At 48.0% G+C, this 18,475-nt stretch overlaps 1 protein-coding gene across 2 annotated transcripts in view; it reads right to left on the minus strand.

Annotated features, from left to right (window-relative positions):
- The window catches only part of LOC140403994 (dynein axonemal assembly factor 3-like), a 29,735-nt gene extending 18,584 nt beyond the window's left edge, over window positions 1-11,151 (minus strand). Inside the window, exons 1-5 of one of the 2 annotated variants that reach the window (XM_072492319.1) lie at window positions 11,013-11,151; window positions 6,449-6,544; window positions 3,624-3,766; window positions 1,535-1,628; window positions 1,238-1,395 (exon numbers count right to left, since the gene is read on the minus strand). In XM_072492319.1, the coding sequence (XP_072348420.1) occupies window positions 1,238-1,395; window positions 1,535-1,628; window positions 3,624-3,766; window positions 6,449-6,530 (477 nt within the window). In that variant the 5' untranslated portion in view covers window positions 6,531-6,544; window positions 11,013-11,151. Of the gene's footprint in view, window positions 1-1,237; window positions 1,396-1,534; window positions 1,629-3,623; window positions 3,767-5,759; window positions 5,921-6,448; window positions 6,545-11,012 lie in introns of those variants that run through there. The other variant, XM_072492320.1, reaches the window with a different exon arrangement.
- Between the last annotated feature and the right edge of the window lie 7,324 nt (window positions 11,152-18,475).

Genomic DNA, 18,475 nt, shown 5'->3' on the forward strand with positions numbered 1-18,475 from the left:
CTGGCCCACCAGGTCAGGGGAACAAATGGCCTTTCGTTCAGGTCCTGAGTCTGCAGGATTCAAAAGCTGGTATGGACTTGTAGCTAGGAGCGCCTATCTCGTAGCGAGTGTTGACTTGAGACTTACTTGGTTGGCGGCAGCGAGGCAGGTCACTGTCAAGGGTTGGTTCAAGTTGCTGAGTGACCCTGCCAAAGAAGGACGATTTGAACTTGGGGGCTTTACTTTATAGTCCCCAGGGGCTTCCCACCCTTCAGGGCGGACCCCGTACCTGGTTCCAAGTGATTGGACTACTTTCCGATCACTTGGATCGATTTTGCCAATGCTGGAGCGGTTCCCTGATCGCTGGGCGGTCCCTAAGTGTCCGTTGGCCTTCCTTTGTCTTGGCTCCGAGGAGTCTGGCTTGGCTTTATTCACCTCAACTGTTGCCATTGTGCCTTGGAATCGCTCATTACTATGCAGATGGCTGCTGCATTACTATGCAGATGGCTGCTGGTTTCGGTGCTGTCTGGTTGTTTTGCAGGTTTCAATACACAGGATTCCTGCACTTGCTAGTCTTTGCCTGTGTTGGCTGAATTTCCCTTCAGTCTTTGCGGTTCTCCATTTTAAGTCAGGTGGCTACAATATTGAATTGGAACAGCTAAGGATTCATTAGAGTTATATACATAGATTACTGGAGCTGTTGTGTGTATTTTCATATTTGTAATTGATATCAAATTCTTGATAAGTGTTTTATATATGTTAACTACATTCTTATAATAAACTTTGTTTTGATAAAAGTGCCTAGGAAGTCTGATGAATCACACCTGAAGAGAAGGCTTTTGTGCTTATCCCAGCCAAATTCAACATAAAAGTTATAGATCAGGTGAGCTTCATAATACACTTTGGAGTTTCTAAGTCCTGGTCCATAACAAAAGACATGAAGGCAGACAATAAGGTTCTATAAAATGATGTAATTAGCGAATGGAACCAAGTGCAAATTTATCAAAGATAATCGAGGCAACATAAGGGGAAGCTCACATTTCTGTGAGATGCACATACAAAAGTAATTAAATTGCAATGATGTGAAATGAGGAATTTAAGAAGTGTTGGTAACGTAATAGTTCTATAAAAAAACATCCAGGTAGAAAATAAACACCTGTTACTTTGTTTAAAAACGCCATAAGTTCTCTTCCATAAGTATAAGGAAGGGGCTTGGACCCGGGTGGGAAAGGCACCCGTGACTATATTAGCTCTCTACCTTCAGGTCCGACATGTTGATCATTGGTAGCTGCTTGTGAAGAAAATCAAGGTCAGTTACGTAACGAATGAAAAGGTTAGCCTTGTCCTGCAGGTAGGCTGCAGTCTGACTCCGTATTAGACTGTTCCCAAACAACTCAAGCAGCAGTTCACTCTTTTCTGCAGAATCGGAAAGGAAAAAAATCAGTCAAGATCCACAGCGGTTTGACAAAACTTAAAATAACCAAAAGCACCATAACTGGCGAACGAGACTGCAGCTTGGTGTACTTTAATGACAGGGTTGTGAATAAATGAATACCTTGTAAACCCATCTGCCCTGGAGGTTCCAAAGCTACAGTGAGGAAAAGAAGATGTCGGCCCATCAGCTCCAAGTTATTCTCCACAACGTAGAACTGGTATAAAGAAGAAACAAAAAGGTTAACCTACGGCAAATATGATTGCAAAATATGCAAACATATAGTACATAGGGAGGTCTTGTGATGCGGTTGGTAGCGTCACTACCTCAGAGCCAGATGCTCTCGGTTCGAGTCCCATTTAGGGACTAGTTGGCCATGGAACGCGGCCAAACAGGTTTATTATTAAACTAAAATCCTTCCAATACAATATGGCAGCTAGTAAGAGGGGGAAAATCCTCAATATCGGTGCAATCGCCTCCCATGTTAAAAGACTTCAGACACAGTTTCTTGCCAGAGCTGTACTCCGTGACAAGCGCCCTCCTCGCTTTGAGGGACAATTAAAGATAGATCTATATATATGTAATATATATATTAAAATGTTCCCGTACTGGCTGAGGTTATTCATGAAGGCCCTGCCTTCTCAACCTTGCCCCTCGCCTGGGGTGTGGTGACCCTCAGGTTAAATCACCACCAGTCAGCTCTCTCCCCCTCAAAGGGGAAAGCAGCCTATGGTCATTAGGGACTATGGTGACTTTACTTTATAAACATGTTAAACAGCAAAAGATAATTTTTAAAAAATTAGATCCATTAAATGGAAATATTGATATGTGAGGCTCTGTTCTCTCCCTGTGATCCACCCCTATGTGTTTTATTTAGAGTCAGTGACCCTCAAGACTGTCAGTGACAGCCCGGGATATAATCTTCACCATCAAACTACTATGACTGTCTCGCAAGATGCGAGATAAGAGCAGGGAAAATTGGCCATTAATTGTATTCTCCTGCATACAAGCCAGGTGGCCTCAGTCCAGGGAGGGAGGGAGAGGAATAAAAACAGTGTTTCCCGTTCTGATGATCGAGCAACCAAAGGCTTATTGCAAAGTGTACGGGCGTGATTCTCCGCTCCCGTGCCGGTTTGGAGAATCGCCTGGTGCGCCATTTTTCCCCGTGACGCCAGTCCGACGCCCTCCCGCGATGCACCCAAGCGGCGAGAACGGCCCCGTCGAGTTCTGCGCGGTGCAGGCCGGAGAATCGCCCGGGATACCCAAAATGGCGATTCTCCACTACACACGCTATTCTCCGGCCCAAATGGGCCGAGCGACCTGCCCAAAACGACGGCTTCCCGCCGGCGCCATCCACACCTGGTCGCTGCCGGCGGGAACAGGGCGGGAACGCGGGGGAGGGGGGGGGGGGGCCTGTGTGAGGGCAAAGGGGGTTCTTTCACCGGGGTTGCACTCAAAAGGGGTCTGGCCCTCGATCGGTGCCCACCGATCGGCGGGCCGGCCTCTCTGAAGGAGGACCTCCTTTCCTCCGCGCCCTGCAAGATCCATCAGACATCCTCTTGCGGGGCGGCCTCGGGGAGGACGGCAACCACGCATGCGTGGGCTGTTGCCGGCCAACCTGCGCATAGGCGGCGGATGACGCGGCGCCGCTTTTATGCGGCGCCAATACCCGGCGCGTGCTGCGCCGCTGCTTTAGCGATCCCCCGCCCCCGCGTTTCTCACGGCCCCGATCCTAGCCCATTTTCGGGCCCTGAATCGGTCGAGATCGGGGCCGTTTCGCGCCGTCGTGAACCTCGACAACGTTCACGACAGCGTGGGCACTTAGTCGCGGGAGCGGAGAATCGCACCCTACAAATGTGAATGGACGAGGGTAAGATTGACTCAGCTTCTTGAAATGAAATGAAATGAAAATTGCTTGTCACGAGTAGGCTTCAATTACGTTACTGTGAAAAGCCCCTAGTCGCCACATTCCGGCGCCTGTTCGGGGAGGCTGGTACGGGAATTGAACCGTGCTTCTGGCCTGCCTGGGTCTGCTTTAAAAGCCAGCGATTTAGCCCAGTGTGCTAAACCAGTTGAGTTGAATAGCCTGATGACATTCATTGGCAGTGTGGCCAGCGGCGACTATTTCAGCAAAAATCAATATCTTCAGCAGGAGACGGAAGGCACAATAAGTTCAAAAAATTATTCTGCTGTCTTCTGATACTTGACTTACGTTAATCTTTCTCCGTGGCCAGCGGTGAGCCCGGGCGATAGTTGTTAAAAGATGTCGGCTATCACCAGCCCCAACCACGAGAATATTCAGCTCGGAAACATTATCTTCTTTTGAGCTCAGAGCCTTCATTGAAGCAGTTAAGCCTGAGAATAAGGAAAGCCAGGATTAGACTAAATGTAATGAGAAGAGTTGGGGAGAAGTGAATTTTGAGCAGGTTCCATGAAGAGTGTACCAGACATACTTAAAAATGAGGTGTCAACCTGGTGAAGCTACAACACAGGATTACTTGCATACCAAACAGCAGAAGCAATATGCAATAGTCAGAGCTAAGTGATTCCAGAACCAACAAATCAGATCTAAGCTCTCCAGTCCTGCCACATCCTGTTGCGAATGGTGATGGACAATTAAACAACTAACTGGAGGAAGAGGAGGCTCCATTAGTATCCCCATTCTAAATGATGACCTAGCTCATCAGTGCTAAAGACAAGGCTGAAGAAAACATGATCGCAAAATTTGCAACCATTTTCAGCCAGAAGTGCTGAGTGGATGATCCATCTCGGCCTCCTCCTCAGGTCCGCAGTATCACAGATGCCATTCTTCAGCCAATTCAATTCACTCCACATGATATCAAGAAATGGCTGAAGGCACTAGATACTAATGAGGCTATGGACCCTGACAACATTCTGGTAATACTGAGGACTTGTGCTCCAGAACTTGTCGTATTCCTAGCCAAGCTGTTCCAGTACAGCTGCAACACTGGCATCAAAAACAGGACAAACCCAACCCAGCCAATTACTGCCCCATCAGTCTACTCTCATTACAGCTTGGTCCAAACATGGATAAAAGAGCTGAACCCCAGAGGTGAGGTGAGGGGACCGCCCTTCATATCAAGGCAGCATTTGGCTGAGTGTGGTAACAAGGAGCCCTGGCATAACTGGATTGAATGGGAATCAGGGAGGAAACTTTTCAGGTTGGAGTCATATCTAGCACGAAGTAAGATGATTGTGGTTGTTGGAGGTCAGTCATCTCAGTCCCGGGGCATCAGTGCAGGGGTTCCTCAGGGTCGTGTCCCAGGTACAACCATCTTCAGCTGCTTCATCCATTTTTAAAATATATATTTTTATTAGAGTTTTAACATTTTATTGCAAATTTTACATAACAAGACAAGTCCAACGCACGTATTTATAAAAATTTACAGCCACTGTGGTTCAGGTAGTAATTTGCAGGCAAACTGTCCCTTCTAGTTTTCTTCTCCTCTACCTGTTCAATTCTGGCCTTGGGTGACTGTGTGGAGTTTGCACGTTCTCCCCGTGTCTGTGTGGGTTTCCTCTGGGTGCTCCGGTTTCCTCCCACAGTCCAAAGATGTGTGGGTTAGGTGGGGTTATGGGGATAGGATGGGGGAGTGGGCCTAGGCAGGTTGCTCTTTCAGAGAGTCAGTGCAGATTCGATGGGCCGAATAGCCTCCTTCTGCACTGTTGGAATTCGTCTGCACTGTTGGTTCTACATTTCACTAAGATTAAAAGGAACATATCATTTATCATGTTTAATTCACAACGATGTGAAGCGAGGAATCTAGATAGCGTATTGGCAATGTTACAGTTCTCTGAGCTCTCAATGAACAACATCTGGATGGAAGATAAACCCCTGCATGTTCCTGTCCCCATATAAATGTTAAAAACATTGTTAATGCTCCATAAATGCACTATGCTTCCATTATGACTATTGCCCAAGATATTTATTGAATAAACTCATCTAATGCATTATCCAGACCAACTCAAAAACAAATGAGTAAAAGCACTCATGGATATGGCATTACTGATTATAGTGTGATGGCAGGAGGTAGCACTGAGGATTATTCGGCTCAAATACACTTTATATCTCAGCTTGGAAGCCAGGCGTTTGACTTTTCTTGTCTCCCCTGTTTGCAAAGCATTCAAGTTAATCCAGCTAAAAGATCATCCATTATTAAAATCAGTACATTGTTCTCTCTCCAATTTAAAGGTCCTATGTCACCAGCTCCAGTGAGGTTTTCTATGGGTCCATGCCAGTTTTCCCAATTGATTTCCTTTTTCTCCCAAGTTCGATCCCAGTAATCCCATTTTCTGATTTCACAGCTGCTTCTAGGCAGGGAATTACCTTCTAAATATAAATATTCTCAGCCTGGTCCAGTTCTTCAATCCTTTGCTGACATCTGCAAAATTTGCCAAAGGCATAGCTACTTCTTATGATGTCACTCGAAACTGGAGTAAACCCTCATTTGGAAATATTGCTTACCCCACGCTTTTCCTCACCTGTCCCTGCAGGGAAAAAATGATTTTAATGCACTGAGGAAAACTTCTAGTGTGAAGCAAAAGGAACAGGTTTTGCCCTTATTTTGCATACTGTTCCATTATTATAACCTGGATTTAGCTACAATGAGGCCAGCACAGTTAACTGAAGCATAATCCTTAAAAAAAATTTTTTCAGAGTACCCAATTAATTTTTTCCAATTAAGGGGCAATTTAGCATGGCCAATCCACCTGCCCTGCACATCTTTTGGGTTGTGGGGGCGAAACCCACGCAGACACGGGAAGAATGTGCAAACTCCACACGGACAGTGACCCAGAGCCGGGATCGAACCTGAGACCTTGGTGCCGTGAGGCAGCAGTGCGAACCACTGCACCACCGTGCTGCCCCCATGTGACGCACAATCCTGCCTCTCAATCCTCCCATTAACTGATTGCAAAATCACTTCCCCTCACTTTGTTACACAGCCAAAATAATGGAGCGTTTAGTGGAAAAAAATGTCACTACGTTTAACACTCAGATTTTCAAATTCCTCTCACCTTTCTCTTGGAAATCCATGGCTGGGCTGAACCCCCACCAGGTCACTGCTCCAAACCCTTCCCCGGTACCACAGGCCGTCATCTCTTAATTTGACACTGAGGAATATAAAAAGCAATTATATTGGATACATTGCAGTGCTGTGTCAATTAAGTTCAAAAGACTAGAGTTTCCAAATTAATTTCCCAATTTTAAATGTTAATCACATTATGAGCATTGTGCAGTAGTTATGAACTCTATCTCCTTTCTATTGTATACTGACATCCATGACGTTAGCTCCCCCCTCAGCCACAATGCTGCCAGATATATCTCATCTCCATCAGTTTGGATATTATTCACGTAACTAGCTACAATAAGTTGTGATATCCTGGAGATTCAAGGGATTTAAAATTAGAAATTTCTTCCCGTAATTTCATAAGAACATAAGAACTAGGAACAGGAGCAGGCCATCTGGCCCCTCGAGCCTGCTCCGCCATTCAATGAGATCATGGCTGATCTTTGTGGACTCAGCTCCACTCTCCGGCTTCACAACATTTTGGTAGAAGGCGAATTGCACCGTGAGGTTCAATGAGCATGTCCACCTTTAAATCAACAAGGCACAGCCTAAATACCCGACTTGGATTAAGCCAGCTTTCTAACAAAGGTTGAATGATTGGAACACCAAATAGAATGGGAGGCAGTCCACCATTTGATCCCAGTGTTCCAACATATCCCTTTGGAAGTAACAAAGGAAAGGCGCAGATAGGGTAGAGAGGAAGAAACTTTTACCTTGAGTTGATGGGGCCAATAACCAAGGGGCAGAGATTTAAAGTAAGGGGCAGGAGGTTTAGATGGGATTTGAGGAGAAACATTTTCAGCCAGAGGGTGGTTGGAATCTGCAACTCTGAAAGGGTGGTAGAGGCGGGAACCCTCACAATATTTAAGAAGCATTTAGACGAGCACTTGAAACATCATAGCAAATGGAACAAGTGCTTGAAAACGGGATTAGGATAGGTGCATGATGGCCGGCGCAGACATGATGTGCCGAAGGACCTCTTTCTGTGCTGTAAAACTCTCTGCCATCCAGTATGCCCACGAATGGGCAGCACGGTAGCACAGTTGCTTCACAGCTCCAGGGTCCCAGGTTCGATTCCTGGCTTGGGTCACTGTGTGCGGAGTCTGTACGTTCTCCCTGTGTCTGCGTGGGTTTCCTCCGGTTTCCTCCCACAGTCCAAAGATGTGCAGGTTAGGTGGATAGGCCATGATAAATTGCCCTTAGTGTCCAAAAAAGGTTAGCTGGGGTTACTGGGTTACGGGGATAGGGCAGCTGTGTGGGCTTAAGTAGGGTGCTCTTTCCAGGGGCTGGTGCAGACTCGATGGACCGAATGGCCTCCTTCTGCACTGTAAATTCTATGATTCTATGAATGAGCAAACCTATTATAATAATATGCAGAGATACAACATCTTTTTTTTTAATTTAAAGGACCCAATTCTTTTTTTTACCGAATTAAAGGGCAATTTAGCGTGGCCAATCCATCTAACCTGCACATCTTTGGGATGTGGGGGTGAGACCCACGCGGACACGAGGAGAACTTGCAAACTCCATACGGAAAGTGACCCGGGGCTAACCACCACGCCGCCCCTACAGCTACAACATGTGACATAGTTCCAGTAATTTGTACAACAGCGTTACTGGACAAGATGGACGTCTGTTCGTCCCTGGCACCCAGCTGAGTGATACAGTTGGAATATAATTAATTGAAACCTGTGCAAACAATGAACAAACAATTACTAAGGCCTTTCTTTATCCACACTCCAACCTACTCATCACTGCCAACCTTTCCCACTCCCTGTTACCCAACGCATAAACGTAAAATGCTCATCTTCAGTCCCGCTATGGACTTATGTCCTGTGTAGTTTTATTTTCTGTCCCACCCCATTCAATCTTTAGCCTCTGGTGCCTTGCCCTCCCTTCCTGCTCCATTTAAACCTCTCCCCCAAAGACCCTCTGGTCTTCAGCTTCCTTTAAAAATCTTAACACTCAGCTGTCCCCCCAAACCTTTGCTGCCATTATAACAGTGCCGACATTTCAGAGGTACTTCGCTATGAAGCCCTTTGCGACATTTGGAAGTCGCAAGAGGTGTTGAATGAATGCAAGCTCTTTATTTCACATCTGATAATCCCTGGGATGTTTCTAAACCCAAAGCAAATACTGGCTGTCAAAGCTGTTACGCTAAAATCTGTAGTGGACTGATTTTCTGGAAATTCTTTTCCATCTATCATTTGGCCTTCTATCAATAAGGTCTACATGTAGAGGCAGAGAGAGCGTAACATGCAGTATCTCGCAGGCAGGGGAACCTTCTATTTCTGTGTGTCAGTCACTCATGCGGTGGTTGCAACCTAATACGTTATGACCTGGCGTTATGGCTTTGATTGGCTTCTCTGGACATTTCTAAAGTGTAAACTGGTCACTAAAAGCTTGAATCTTAAATCACAAATCATATTTTGCAATTTGGGGATCTATGAAGAGTAAGAGGCGACTTGATTGAAACATATAAGATCCTGAGGGGCCTTTAAAGGGTGGATGGAGAGAGGATGTTTCCTCTTGTCGGAGAATCTAGAACCAGGCGGTCACTGTTTAAAAATAAAGGGGCCCTCGCTTAAAACAGAGATGAGGGGAATGTTTTTCCTCGGAGGGTTGTGAGCCTTTGGAACTTCCTCAAGATGGAAGAAGAGTCTTTGAATATTTTTAAGGCAGGGGCAGGAAGATTCTTCATAAACAAAGGGGTGGGAATGTGGGATTGAGATTACAATCAGATCAGCCATGGTCTTATTGAATGGTGGAGCAGGTCCAAGTGGCCTACCCCTGTTCCCAATTTGTATGTTTGTATGTCTTGAGCAGACATTAATTAAGGTTTTTAACTAATTTGTATCAGCAGCAAAGCAAGCAGCCATCTAAAGCCATGAGGATTTCCTTTGCCTGGTCTGCATTACCAGTCTATAACCCCACTCGGCCAATCACCAGACTATTATAAGAACATAAGAACTAGGAGCAGGAGTAGGCCATCTGGCCCCTTGAGCCTGCTCCACCACTCAATGAGATCATGACTGATCTTTTTTGGACTCAGCTCCACTTTCCGGCCCGAACAGCTATCTATCTTTATCTTAAAAACATTTAATGAAGGAGCCTCAGCTGCTTCACTGGGCAAGGAATTCCATAGATTCACAATCCTTTGGGTGTAGAAGTTCCTCCTAAGCTCAGTCCTAAATCTACTTCCCCTTATTTTGAGGCTAGTTCTGCTTTCACCCGCCAGTGGAAACAACCTGCCCACAACTATCCTATCAATTCCCATTGTCAGTTCAAATCCCCAGCAGAGATGTGAATCACCACCATTACACACCATGACACACCAGGCGCGATCCAAGCCCCAACCAATACATGAACCTGTAATCAGAAAATGACTCTAGTGCCCGGACCATGACTTCCATTACTTGTCACTGACCCCCAACTCCAGTCTACAACCCCAATGCTTTTCAAAGACTCCAATGTCAGTCATTGACCCATTGATCCAGGACTCCAATTCAAGGACATGACCCCATCACCTTTCAATGACCCCATTACTTTTTAATGACCCCAATGTCAGCATGGCCTCATCACCTTAGAATGACCCCGATGCCCTTCAATGACCCCAATGCCAGCATAATCCCATTACCTTTCAATTACCCCAATGCCAGCATGACCCTGTCACCTTTCAATGATTCCAATGCCAGCCCATGACCCCATCACCTTTCAATGACCCCATCACCTTTCAATGACCCCATCACCTTTCAATGATTCCAATGCCAGCCCATGACCCCATCACCTTTCGATGACCCCCATCACCTTTCAATGATTCCAATGCCAGCCCATGACCCCATCACCTTTCAATGACCCCATCACCTTTCAATGACCCCATCACCTTTCAATGATTCCAATGCCAGCCCATGACCCCATCACCTTTCAATGACCCCCATCACCTTTCAATGATTCCAATGCCAGCCCATGACCCCATCACCTTTCAATGACCCCATCACCTTTCAATGATTCCAATGCCAGCCCATGACCCCATCACCTTTCAATGACCCCATCACCTTTCAATGACCCCATCACCTTTCAATGATTCCAATGCCAGCCCATGACCCCATCACCTTTCAATGACCCCCATCACCTTTCAATGATTCCAATGCCAGCCCATGACCCCATCACCTTTCAATGACCCCATCACCTTTCAATGATTCCAATGCCAGCCCATGACCCCATCACCTTTCAATGACCCCATCACCTTTCAATGACCCCATCACCTTTCAATGATTCCAATGCCAGCCCATGACCCCATCACCTTTCAATGACCCCCATCACCTTTCAATGATTCCAATGCCAGCCCATGACCCCATCACCTTTCAATGACCCCATCACCTTTCAATGATTCCAATGCCAGCCCATGACCCCATCACCTTTCAATGACCCCATTACCTTTCAATGACCTCAATGCCAGTCCATGGCCCTGTCACCTCTCAATGACCCTAATGCCAGCATGACCTCCTCACCTTTCAATGACCCCAATGTCAGCCCCTGACCCCTGCAGCGCTGGAGAGGCGGACCTCCCGCGGACTCCCGTTTTTGGGCGATTGAGGGGAAAAAATAAATAAGCCCGAAGCCGTGCGTCCGGGAGGGACGGAAACCGGAAGTGCAACTTTAATGGACGGGCCAACTGACCAATCGGATCGCCGGGCTGACCGGAAGCCCCCCGTTGCCGGTGCCCGGCGACCAATGGGAGATGGCGGGGGCGGGGACTGGGGCGCGCAGGCGTGGCGGGTGGACGCGATCTCCCTGGCGACGGGCTGGCCAACTGTCAACAGCGTTTGAAAGCGGCGCGCGGGAGGCGGGAGGCGGGAGGCAGAGACCGGGGGGGGGGGCACCCGGCCCAACCCCTCCATGCTGCTCTCCAAACTCCTCCACACCAGCCTCCCCCACTCATCCCAACAACCCTGACGCTGTGAAGCAACAGAGCTAACCACTGTGGCACCGCGCCGCCAGCCTTTTGAGGGAGAGAGGGTGGGATTCTCTGATCCTGAGGCTAAGTGTTGACGCCGTCGGAAACGTCGCCGCGTTTCTCAATGGCGTCAACACGGCCCCGGGATCAGCAATTCTGGCCCCTACAGGGGGGCCAGCAGGGCGCTGGAGCGGTTCACGCTGCTGATCCGGCCGTGGAATGGGCACCGGGGGATGCGCGGATGCGCGGTGGGTCCGGCTCGAACCCGCGCATGCGCAGTCCCACCGGCGCGATTTCCGCTCATGCGCGATGTCTCCCTTGTCCGTGCCGGCCCCGACCCAACTTGCCGCAGGAGTACAGGCGCCCGCGCGGAAGAAAGGAGGCCGGGAGACAGAGAGGCCGGCCCGCCAATCGGTGGGTCCCGATCGTGGGCCAGGCCACATCGGAGGTCCCCCTCCCCGGGGTCGGACCCCCCTCTCCCCCCACAGGCCGCCCCCGGGACCCTTCAACACTGAGGCCCCGCCTGCTCAGAGCATGTTATAACGGTGGCGGCGGGACTCCGTTTTTTTTTTAACAATCGCTCAGCCTGTCCGGGCCGGAGAATCGCGTCGGGCCGCGTAGAGCGCCCCCTGACTGGCACTGCATGGACCACTCCGGCCCCAATGGCGCCGATTCTCCGCTCTGCGGAGAATCACGTCCCGGCGGCGTGGCCCGATTTGCGCGGCCCCCCAGTGATTCTCTGACCCGGCGCGGGGGCGGAGACTCCCGTCCAGGATTCCAGAAGCTCGCAACCCTTGGCGGGACGGACTGATAACCAGCTGACACTGATTTCAGTGGATTGGTGAAAGAACCTGAGGGGAAAACTTCTTTTCCTTGCAGTTCGCAGCTCGCCTCTGGAGTTTAGAAAAAGAAAAATTTGTCCCCGTCGCTGGCTTGGCCCAGCATTTGTTTCCCGTCCCCAGTTGCCCCTCGAAATGGTGGTGGCAAGCCACCTTCTCAAACCGCGGCAGTCTGTGTGGTGTAGGCACACCCACAGTACTGTTAGGGATGGATTTCCGGGATTGTGACCCAGCGACAGTGAAGGGATGGCCGATATATTTCCAAGTCAGGATGGTTAGTAGCTCGGAGGGGAACTTGCAGCCGGTGGTGATCCCATGTGTCTGCTGCTCTTGTCCTTCTAGATGGTAGAGGTCGTTTGGAAGCAGCTGTCAAAGGAGCCTTGGCGAGTTCCTGAAGTGCATCTTGTGGATGGTACACATGGCTGCCGCTGTGCGTCAGTGGTGGAGTGAGTGAGTGTTTTAAGTGGTGGGTGGGGTGCCAATTAAGTGGCTGATTTGCCCTGGATGATGGCGAGCCTTTTGAGCATTGTTGGAGTTGTACTCATCCAGGCAAGTGGAGAGACCGGTGCCTTGTAGATGATGGACTGGCTTTGGGGAATCAGGAGATGGGTTATTGCCTGCAGAATTCCCAGCCCCTGACCTTCTGCTGTAGCCACAGTATTTACGTGAATGGTCCAGTTCAGTTCCTACACAATAGTAACCTCCAGGATGTTGATAGTAGGGGATTCAGTGATGGTAATGCCATTGAATGTCATGGGAAGATGATTAAATTATCTCATGTTGGAAATGGTCATTGCCTGGCACTTTTTATTGGTGTGAATGGTACTTGCCACTTATCAGCCCAAGCTAAATGATGTCCAGGTATTGCTGCATATGAATACAGATCTTTCAGTATCTGACGAGTTCTGAATGGTGCTGAACATTGTGCAAACATCCTCACTACTAACCTTATGATGGAGGGAAGGCCATCGGTTGGGCCGAGGAGACTACCTTGAGGAACTGCGACAGTGAAGTTCTGGATGAGATGATTGGCCTCCAAAAACCACAACCATCTTCCTTAATGCTAGGTATGACTTCAACCGGTGGAGAATTGACCAACCCCCCCCCCCCCCCCCACCAAATTTCCATAGCCCCCAAATGTTGTCTTGATGTCAAGGTTCTACCGAGCTACTCTTGGTGATCGATGTTGAAAACCCCCACCCTGGATACACTTTGTACATCTTGCCACCCTCAGTGTTTTTTCCACGTGATGTTCAACATGGAGGAATACTGATTCATCAGCTATGGGGGTTGTCAGTTGGTGGTAATTAGTCGGAGGATTCCTTGCCCATGTTTGATCTGATGCCACAAGACTTCATGGGGTCCAGAGTCAATGTTGAGGACGCCCTGGGCAACTCCACCCTGACTGTATACAACTGTGTCGCACATGAAAATGAAATGAAAAATGAAAATCGCTTATTGTCACAAGCAGGCTTCAAATGAAGTTACTGTGAAAAGCCCCTAGTCGCCACATTCCGGCGCCTGTTCGGGGAGACTGTTACGGGAATCGAACCGTGCTGCTGGCCTGCCTTGGTCCGCTTTCAAAGCCAGCGATTTAGCCCTGTGCTACATGGGGTGGGTTTTTCCTGCTGGTGGGACAGGACATACCCAGGCATTATCTGTATGGTTCCATGAATATGGTGCCGTCAGGCTGTTGCCTCTCTAGTCTGTGATACACCTCTCCCAATTTTGACACAAGCCCCCAGTTATTAGTAAAGTAGACCTTGCAGGGTTGACAAGGCTGGGGTCCATGCCAGGTGGTCCATCTGGTTTCACGCCTTTTTTGACTTTCCTACTGTAGTTTGCTAGGCCATTTCAGAGTCAACCAGATTCCTGTGGGACTGAAGTCCAGACAAGGAAGATGGCAGATTTTCTTCCTTACGGGGTAATTGTGAACCAGATGGGTTTCTACGACAATTACTGATAGTTGTCATGGTCACCATTGCTGAGACTAAGGGTGGGATTTTCCAGACCCAACACCAGTGGGCACAATGGGAAAATTTGGAGAGCCGTTATATCTACTTGGAGATGGTGGCGTCGTTAGTGATGGCCCTATGCACCTGTTCCCTTTGTCCTTCTAAACAGTACGGGTTGTGGGTTTGGAGGTGCCAAGGAAGAAGCCTTCTGCAGTGCATCTTGTAGAATGTAGAGGATACACTGCAGCCATGGTGCACCGTAAGTGTAAGGACCGAATATTTAAGGTGCATGTTGGGGCGCCTATCAAGCGGACGGCCTCGTCCTTGATGGTGTAGAGCTTTTTAAGCATTATTGGAACTGCACTCATCCAGGTAAGTGGAGAGTATTTCATCACACTTCTGACTTGTGCCTTGTTGATGGTAGAAAGGCTTTAGGGGGAGTCAGGAGGTGAGTTACTCTCCACAGAATATCCAGTCTGTTTGGGTGTATAATAAGTGAATGTGATAGTGGATTCCACGGTGTCGTTTAAAGGGCTGTGTCCTGGCCAACATAACTCCCACAAACCCAATACCACTGAAAAAGATTAACTGGGCAGTTATCTCATTTACAAGTTTCCTGGGATCTTGCTGACTGAAAATTGGCCTCAGTACATAACGTACTTGACTGCATTTCAAAAAAATAATTCATTGGTTGTTGAGATTTCCTGAGAGACTGTGAGAAATGCTATATAAATGCTGAGGGTAAAAGCTACAATGCATTACAAGTGCAGTAATTTTTCTGCACGTCACACAAGCGAGATTGTTTTTAAATTAACCATTCAATCACCCTGGTCCAGCTTAGATTTGATGGATCAACAAGTTAAGATATTGGAAGATTCATCGTTACTTTACCGGAAATCGGCTTTTAATTTCCAGACCACCTTAAAAGCTCATGTGGGTGGCACGGTGGCACAGTTAGCACTGCAGCCCCACTGCGCCAGTGACCTGGCTCGCCAGTGATTCCGACCTCTGGTGACTGTATGGAGTTTGACGTTCTCTCTCGTTTCCTCCGGGTGCCCCGGTTTCCTCCCACAGTCCAACATGTGAAGCTAAGATGTGAAGCTTAGATGGATTGGCCATGCTGAATTGCCCCTAAGTGCCCAAAGATTAGGTGGGATTACAGGGATAGGGCGGAGGATTGAGCATAGGTAGGGTGCTCGTTCAGAGGATCGGTGTGATAATAATCAATCTTTTGTTGTCACAAGTATGAAGTTACTGTGAAAAGCCCCTAGTCGCCACATTCCGTCGCCTGATCGGGTAAGCTGGTACGGGAATTGAACCCGTGCTGCTGGCCTTGTTCTGCATTACAAACCAGCTGTCTAGCCCACTGAGCTAAACCAGCTCTCATGTAGCCAGTGTAAGCTCCATGGTAGGCCGAATGGCCTCCTTCTGCACTGTAGGGATTCTATGATTCCTTGAAGATAGTTTCTGAAGACTTCAGATAGAGATCCTGCATTGTTCTGAGAGGATTCAGGTCTATCTCTTAAAATAGTCTCAAAGAACATCTCTTGAACAAGTAACCTGGGTCAGCTAACTGTATTTAAAAGTGGATGTTGACCTGAGATGGAAATAGAGATAGCAATTACGGGTTATTATGCCATTGTATTGATCAGCGTTTTTTAAGGGGTAATTGTAAGCTATTTTTCTGGTGTGATGGTAAAGACGTTTTAATACTGTGTTCGCAATAAAGTTTGTTTTAATATACCCTATCTCTATTTTGTGTGAAATCACTCCTGAAGGTAGGTATCCTTGCCTCACAGTCTTACAAAATGAACACAAAATATTGGGATTTCAATGGGCAGCACGGTGGCCCAGTGGTTAGCACAGCTGCCTCACGGTCCTGAGGTCCCAGGTTCGATCCCAGCTCTGGGTCAATGTCCGTGTGGAGTTTGCATATTCCCCCCGTGTCTGCGTGGGTTTCGCCCCCACAACCCAAAAATGTGCAGAGTAGGTGGATTGGCCACGCTAAATTGCCCCTTAATTGGAAAAAATAATTGGGTAATCTAAATTTTAAAAAAAATATTGGGATTTCTGTCCAGTTTCCTGGCCATTGTTGGGATCTGGTCCAGGATCGTAATACATTTATACTCCCGTGTTAATCCTAAAACCTGTGTGATTGTTAAGGTAAGGCGGGGAGTAAAGGCATATCGTGTCCTAATCCAGCTTTTTCATGTTTAACCTTTTTTTTCTTGTGAAAACTAATTAGCGGTCCTGTGACTCTGTTTTCCATGTTTTATAAAAATGTTACGGTCTTTTGAGCCAAGATTCCATTCTGGAATCTTCCCATCCAGTTATAACATCAACTGGGATCGTAACAAAAGTGGGGACTCTTGCGGGATTTCCAAACATGGAGAAGGGGTTATTGGATGCTGATTAGTAGTAATTCATTGGGATATTTTGAAATATGGAAAGCAAGTTACTGGATGCTGAATAATAAAACTTGGTCCTGGAATTTATTGTTAAATGGTAGGATCTGTGAATCATTTAAAAGAGTAAGTGGGGAACTGAAGTACTGGACAATGAATTGGAGTTACTGTGAGGTAATTGTACAGGTAGAATCCAAAATGGCATTAGAAATTGCTAAAACCTCCCTAAAAATAGAGGATTTAACTCTGACTGGTTTACAGAAAGTAGCCAAGAGGCAGTTAACTGAATTGGCAGATAAATTGGGATTGGGATTACCTGCAGTGGTAAGGAAAACTGAGATTATTGAAAGCGTAGCAAAGCATTGAAATGTACAAGAGTTGTCAGATAGACTAAGCTCTCTGAGAAGTGAAGCAATTGAATTGGCTAAAAGAGAAATGAAAAAACTTGAACTAGAGACACCGGAAAATCCAAAAGAAAGGTAAAGAGAGGAAAGAGACGAAGAGAGACCATTTCAAAGGGAATTGAAAAAGGAGAAGTTACCAATGACAGAAAGAAAGAAAAAGGAGAGAGCATTTCAGTTTAAAGTGCGGGAAGTTAGAGAAGGTTGAGAAAAGATGTAGTTCTAATCATGAATCTAGTATGAAAATGTTTGAATTTATAGAAGTACTTCCAAAATTTTAGGGAAAGGATGTGGAAGCATTCTTTATTTCTTTTGAAAAAGTAGATAAATAGATGAAATGGCCAAAAGAAATTTGAATGTTACTTTTACAAAGTAGACTGGTAGGTAGGCTAGTGAAGTGTGTGCATCATTGTCAGAAGAGGTATCTGTAGATTATGATGCAGTAAAAAAAAACTATACTTGGTGCGTCTGAGTTGGATCCTGAGGAACACAGGCAAAAATTTTGAAACACAAGAAACCAACCGGACAAACTAATTTAATTTGAGAGGAAGAAACAAAATAGTTTTGACCATTGGATACGGGCATTAAAGGTAGAGAAACCATAGGGGGCGCGATTCTCCACTCCTGCGCCAAAGTGGCCGCGCCGTCGTGAACACCATCGAGGTTCACGATGGCGCGAAACTGCCCGGATCCCGACCGATTCAGGGCCCGAAAATGGGCTAGGATCGGGGCCGCGAGAACCTCGGGGGGGGCGTGCCGCGAAGGCCGCGTCATCACCGCGCAACGCCCGAATGATGCAGCGCGATAAATTGCGCGATCCGAACAGAGGACCCGGAGGAGAAGAGAGGAGATGGCTGAGCCCCGAAGAGCCGCACCGAGGTTCCGGGACACGGACCTGGACACCCTGGTGGATGAGGTGGAATGGAGAAGGGACACCCTCTGCCCAAGACGTGGGCATCGCCAGCCATCCAGCGCGGTGAGGCATGGCTGGCGGGAGGTGGGCACCGCAGTAAGTGCTGTGGGGCAGACCCCCCGGACGGGGGAGCAGTGCCGCAAGAAGCTGCACGACCTCACCCGGGCTGCCAGGGTAAGTGCCATGAGGGTGCCCCCAGGCCCCCCCCCCGACACGGGGGGGGGGGGGGGGAGTGGGATGGGGGGGGGGGTTTGGGGGGGTCACGGTGCCCAACTATCTACTCGACCCACATGAGTCCCGGGACCACCCCTGGAGCGAAGCCATGGCGTGCTGTCTCCTGAACCAGCAACAATGTTGTCTATATCTGCATGCCCTGGTCCTCGCTGGGGGATCCGCCACCCGGGAGGTCGCGCCATGCCAGGTCGGAGGCGCAGAAGCAAGTGAGAGAACCCTGCATGTCCTCTCCACCCCCAACCCATCATCGCCCCCCTCACACTCTGGCCA

The sequence above is a fragment of the Scyliorhinus torazame genome, chromosome 29 (genome assembly GCF_047496885.1).
Source record: "Scyliorhinus torazame isolate Kashiwa2021f chromosome 29, sScyTor2.1, whole genome shotgun sequence".
Lineage (NCBI taxonomy): Eukaryota > Metazoa > Chordata > Chondrichthyes > Carcharhiniformes > Scyliorhinidae > Scyliorhinus > Scyliorhinus torazame.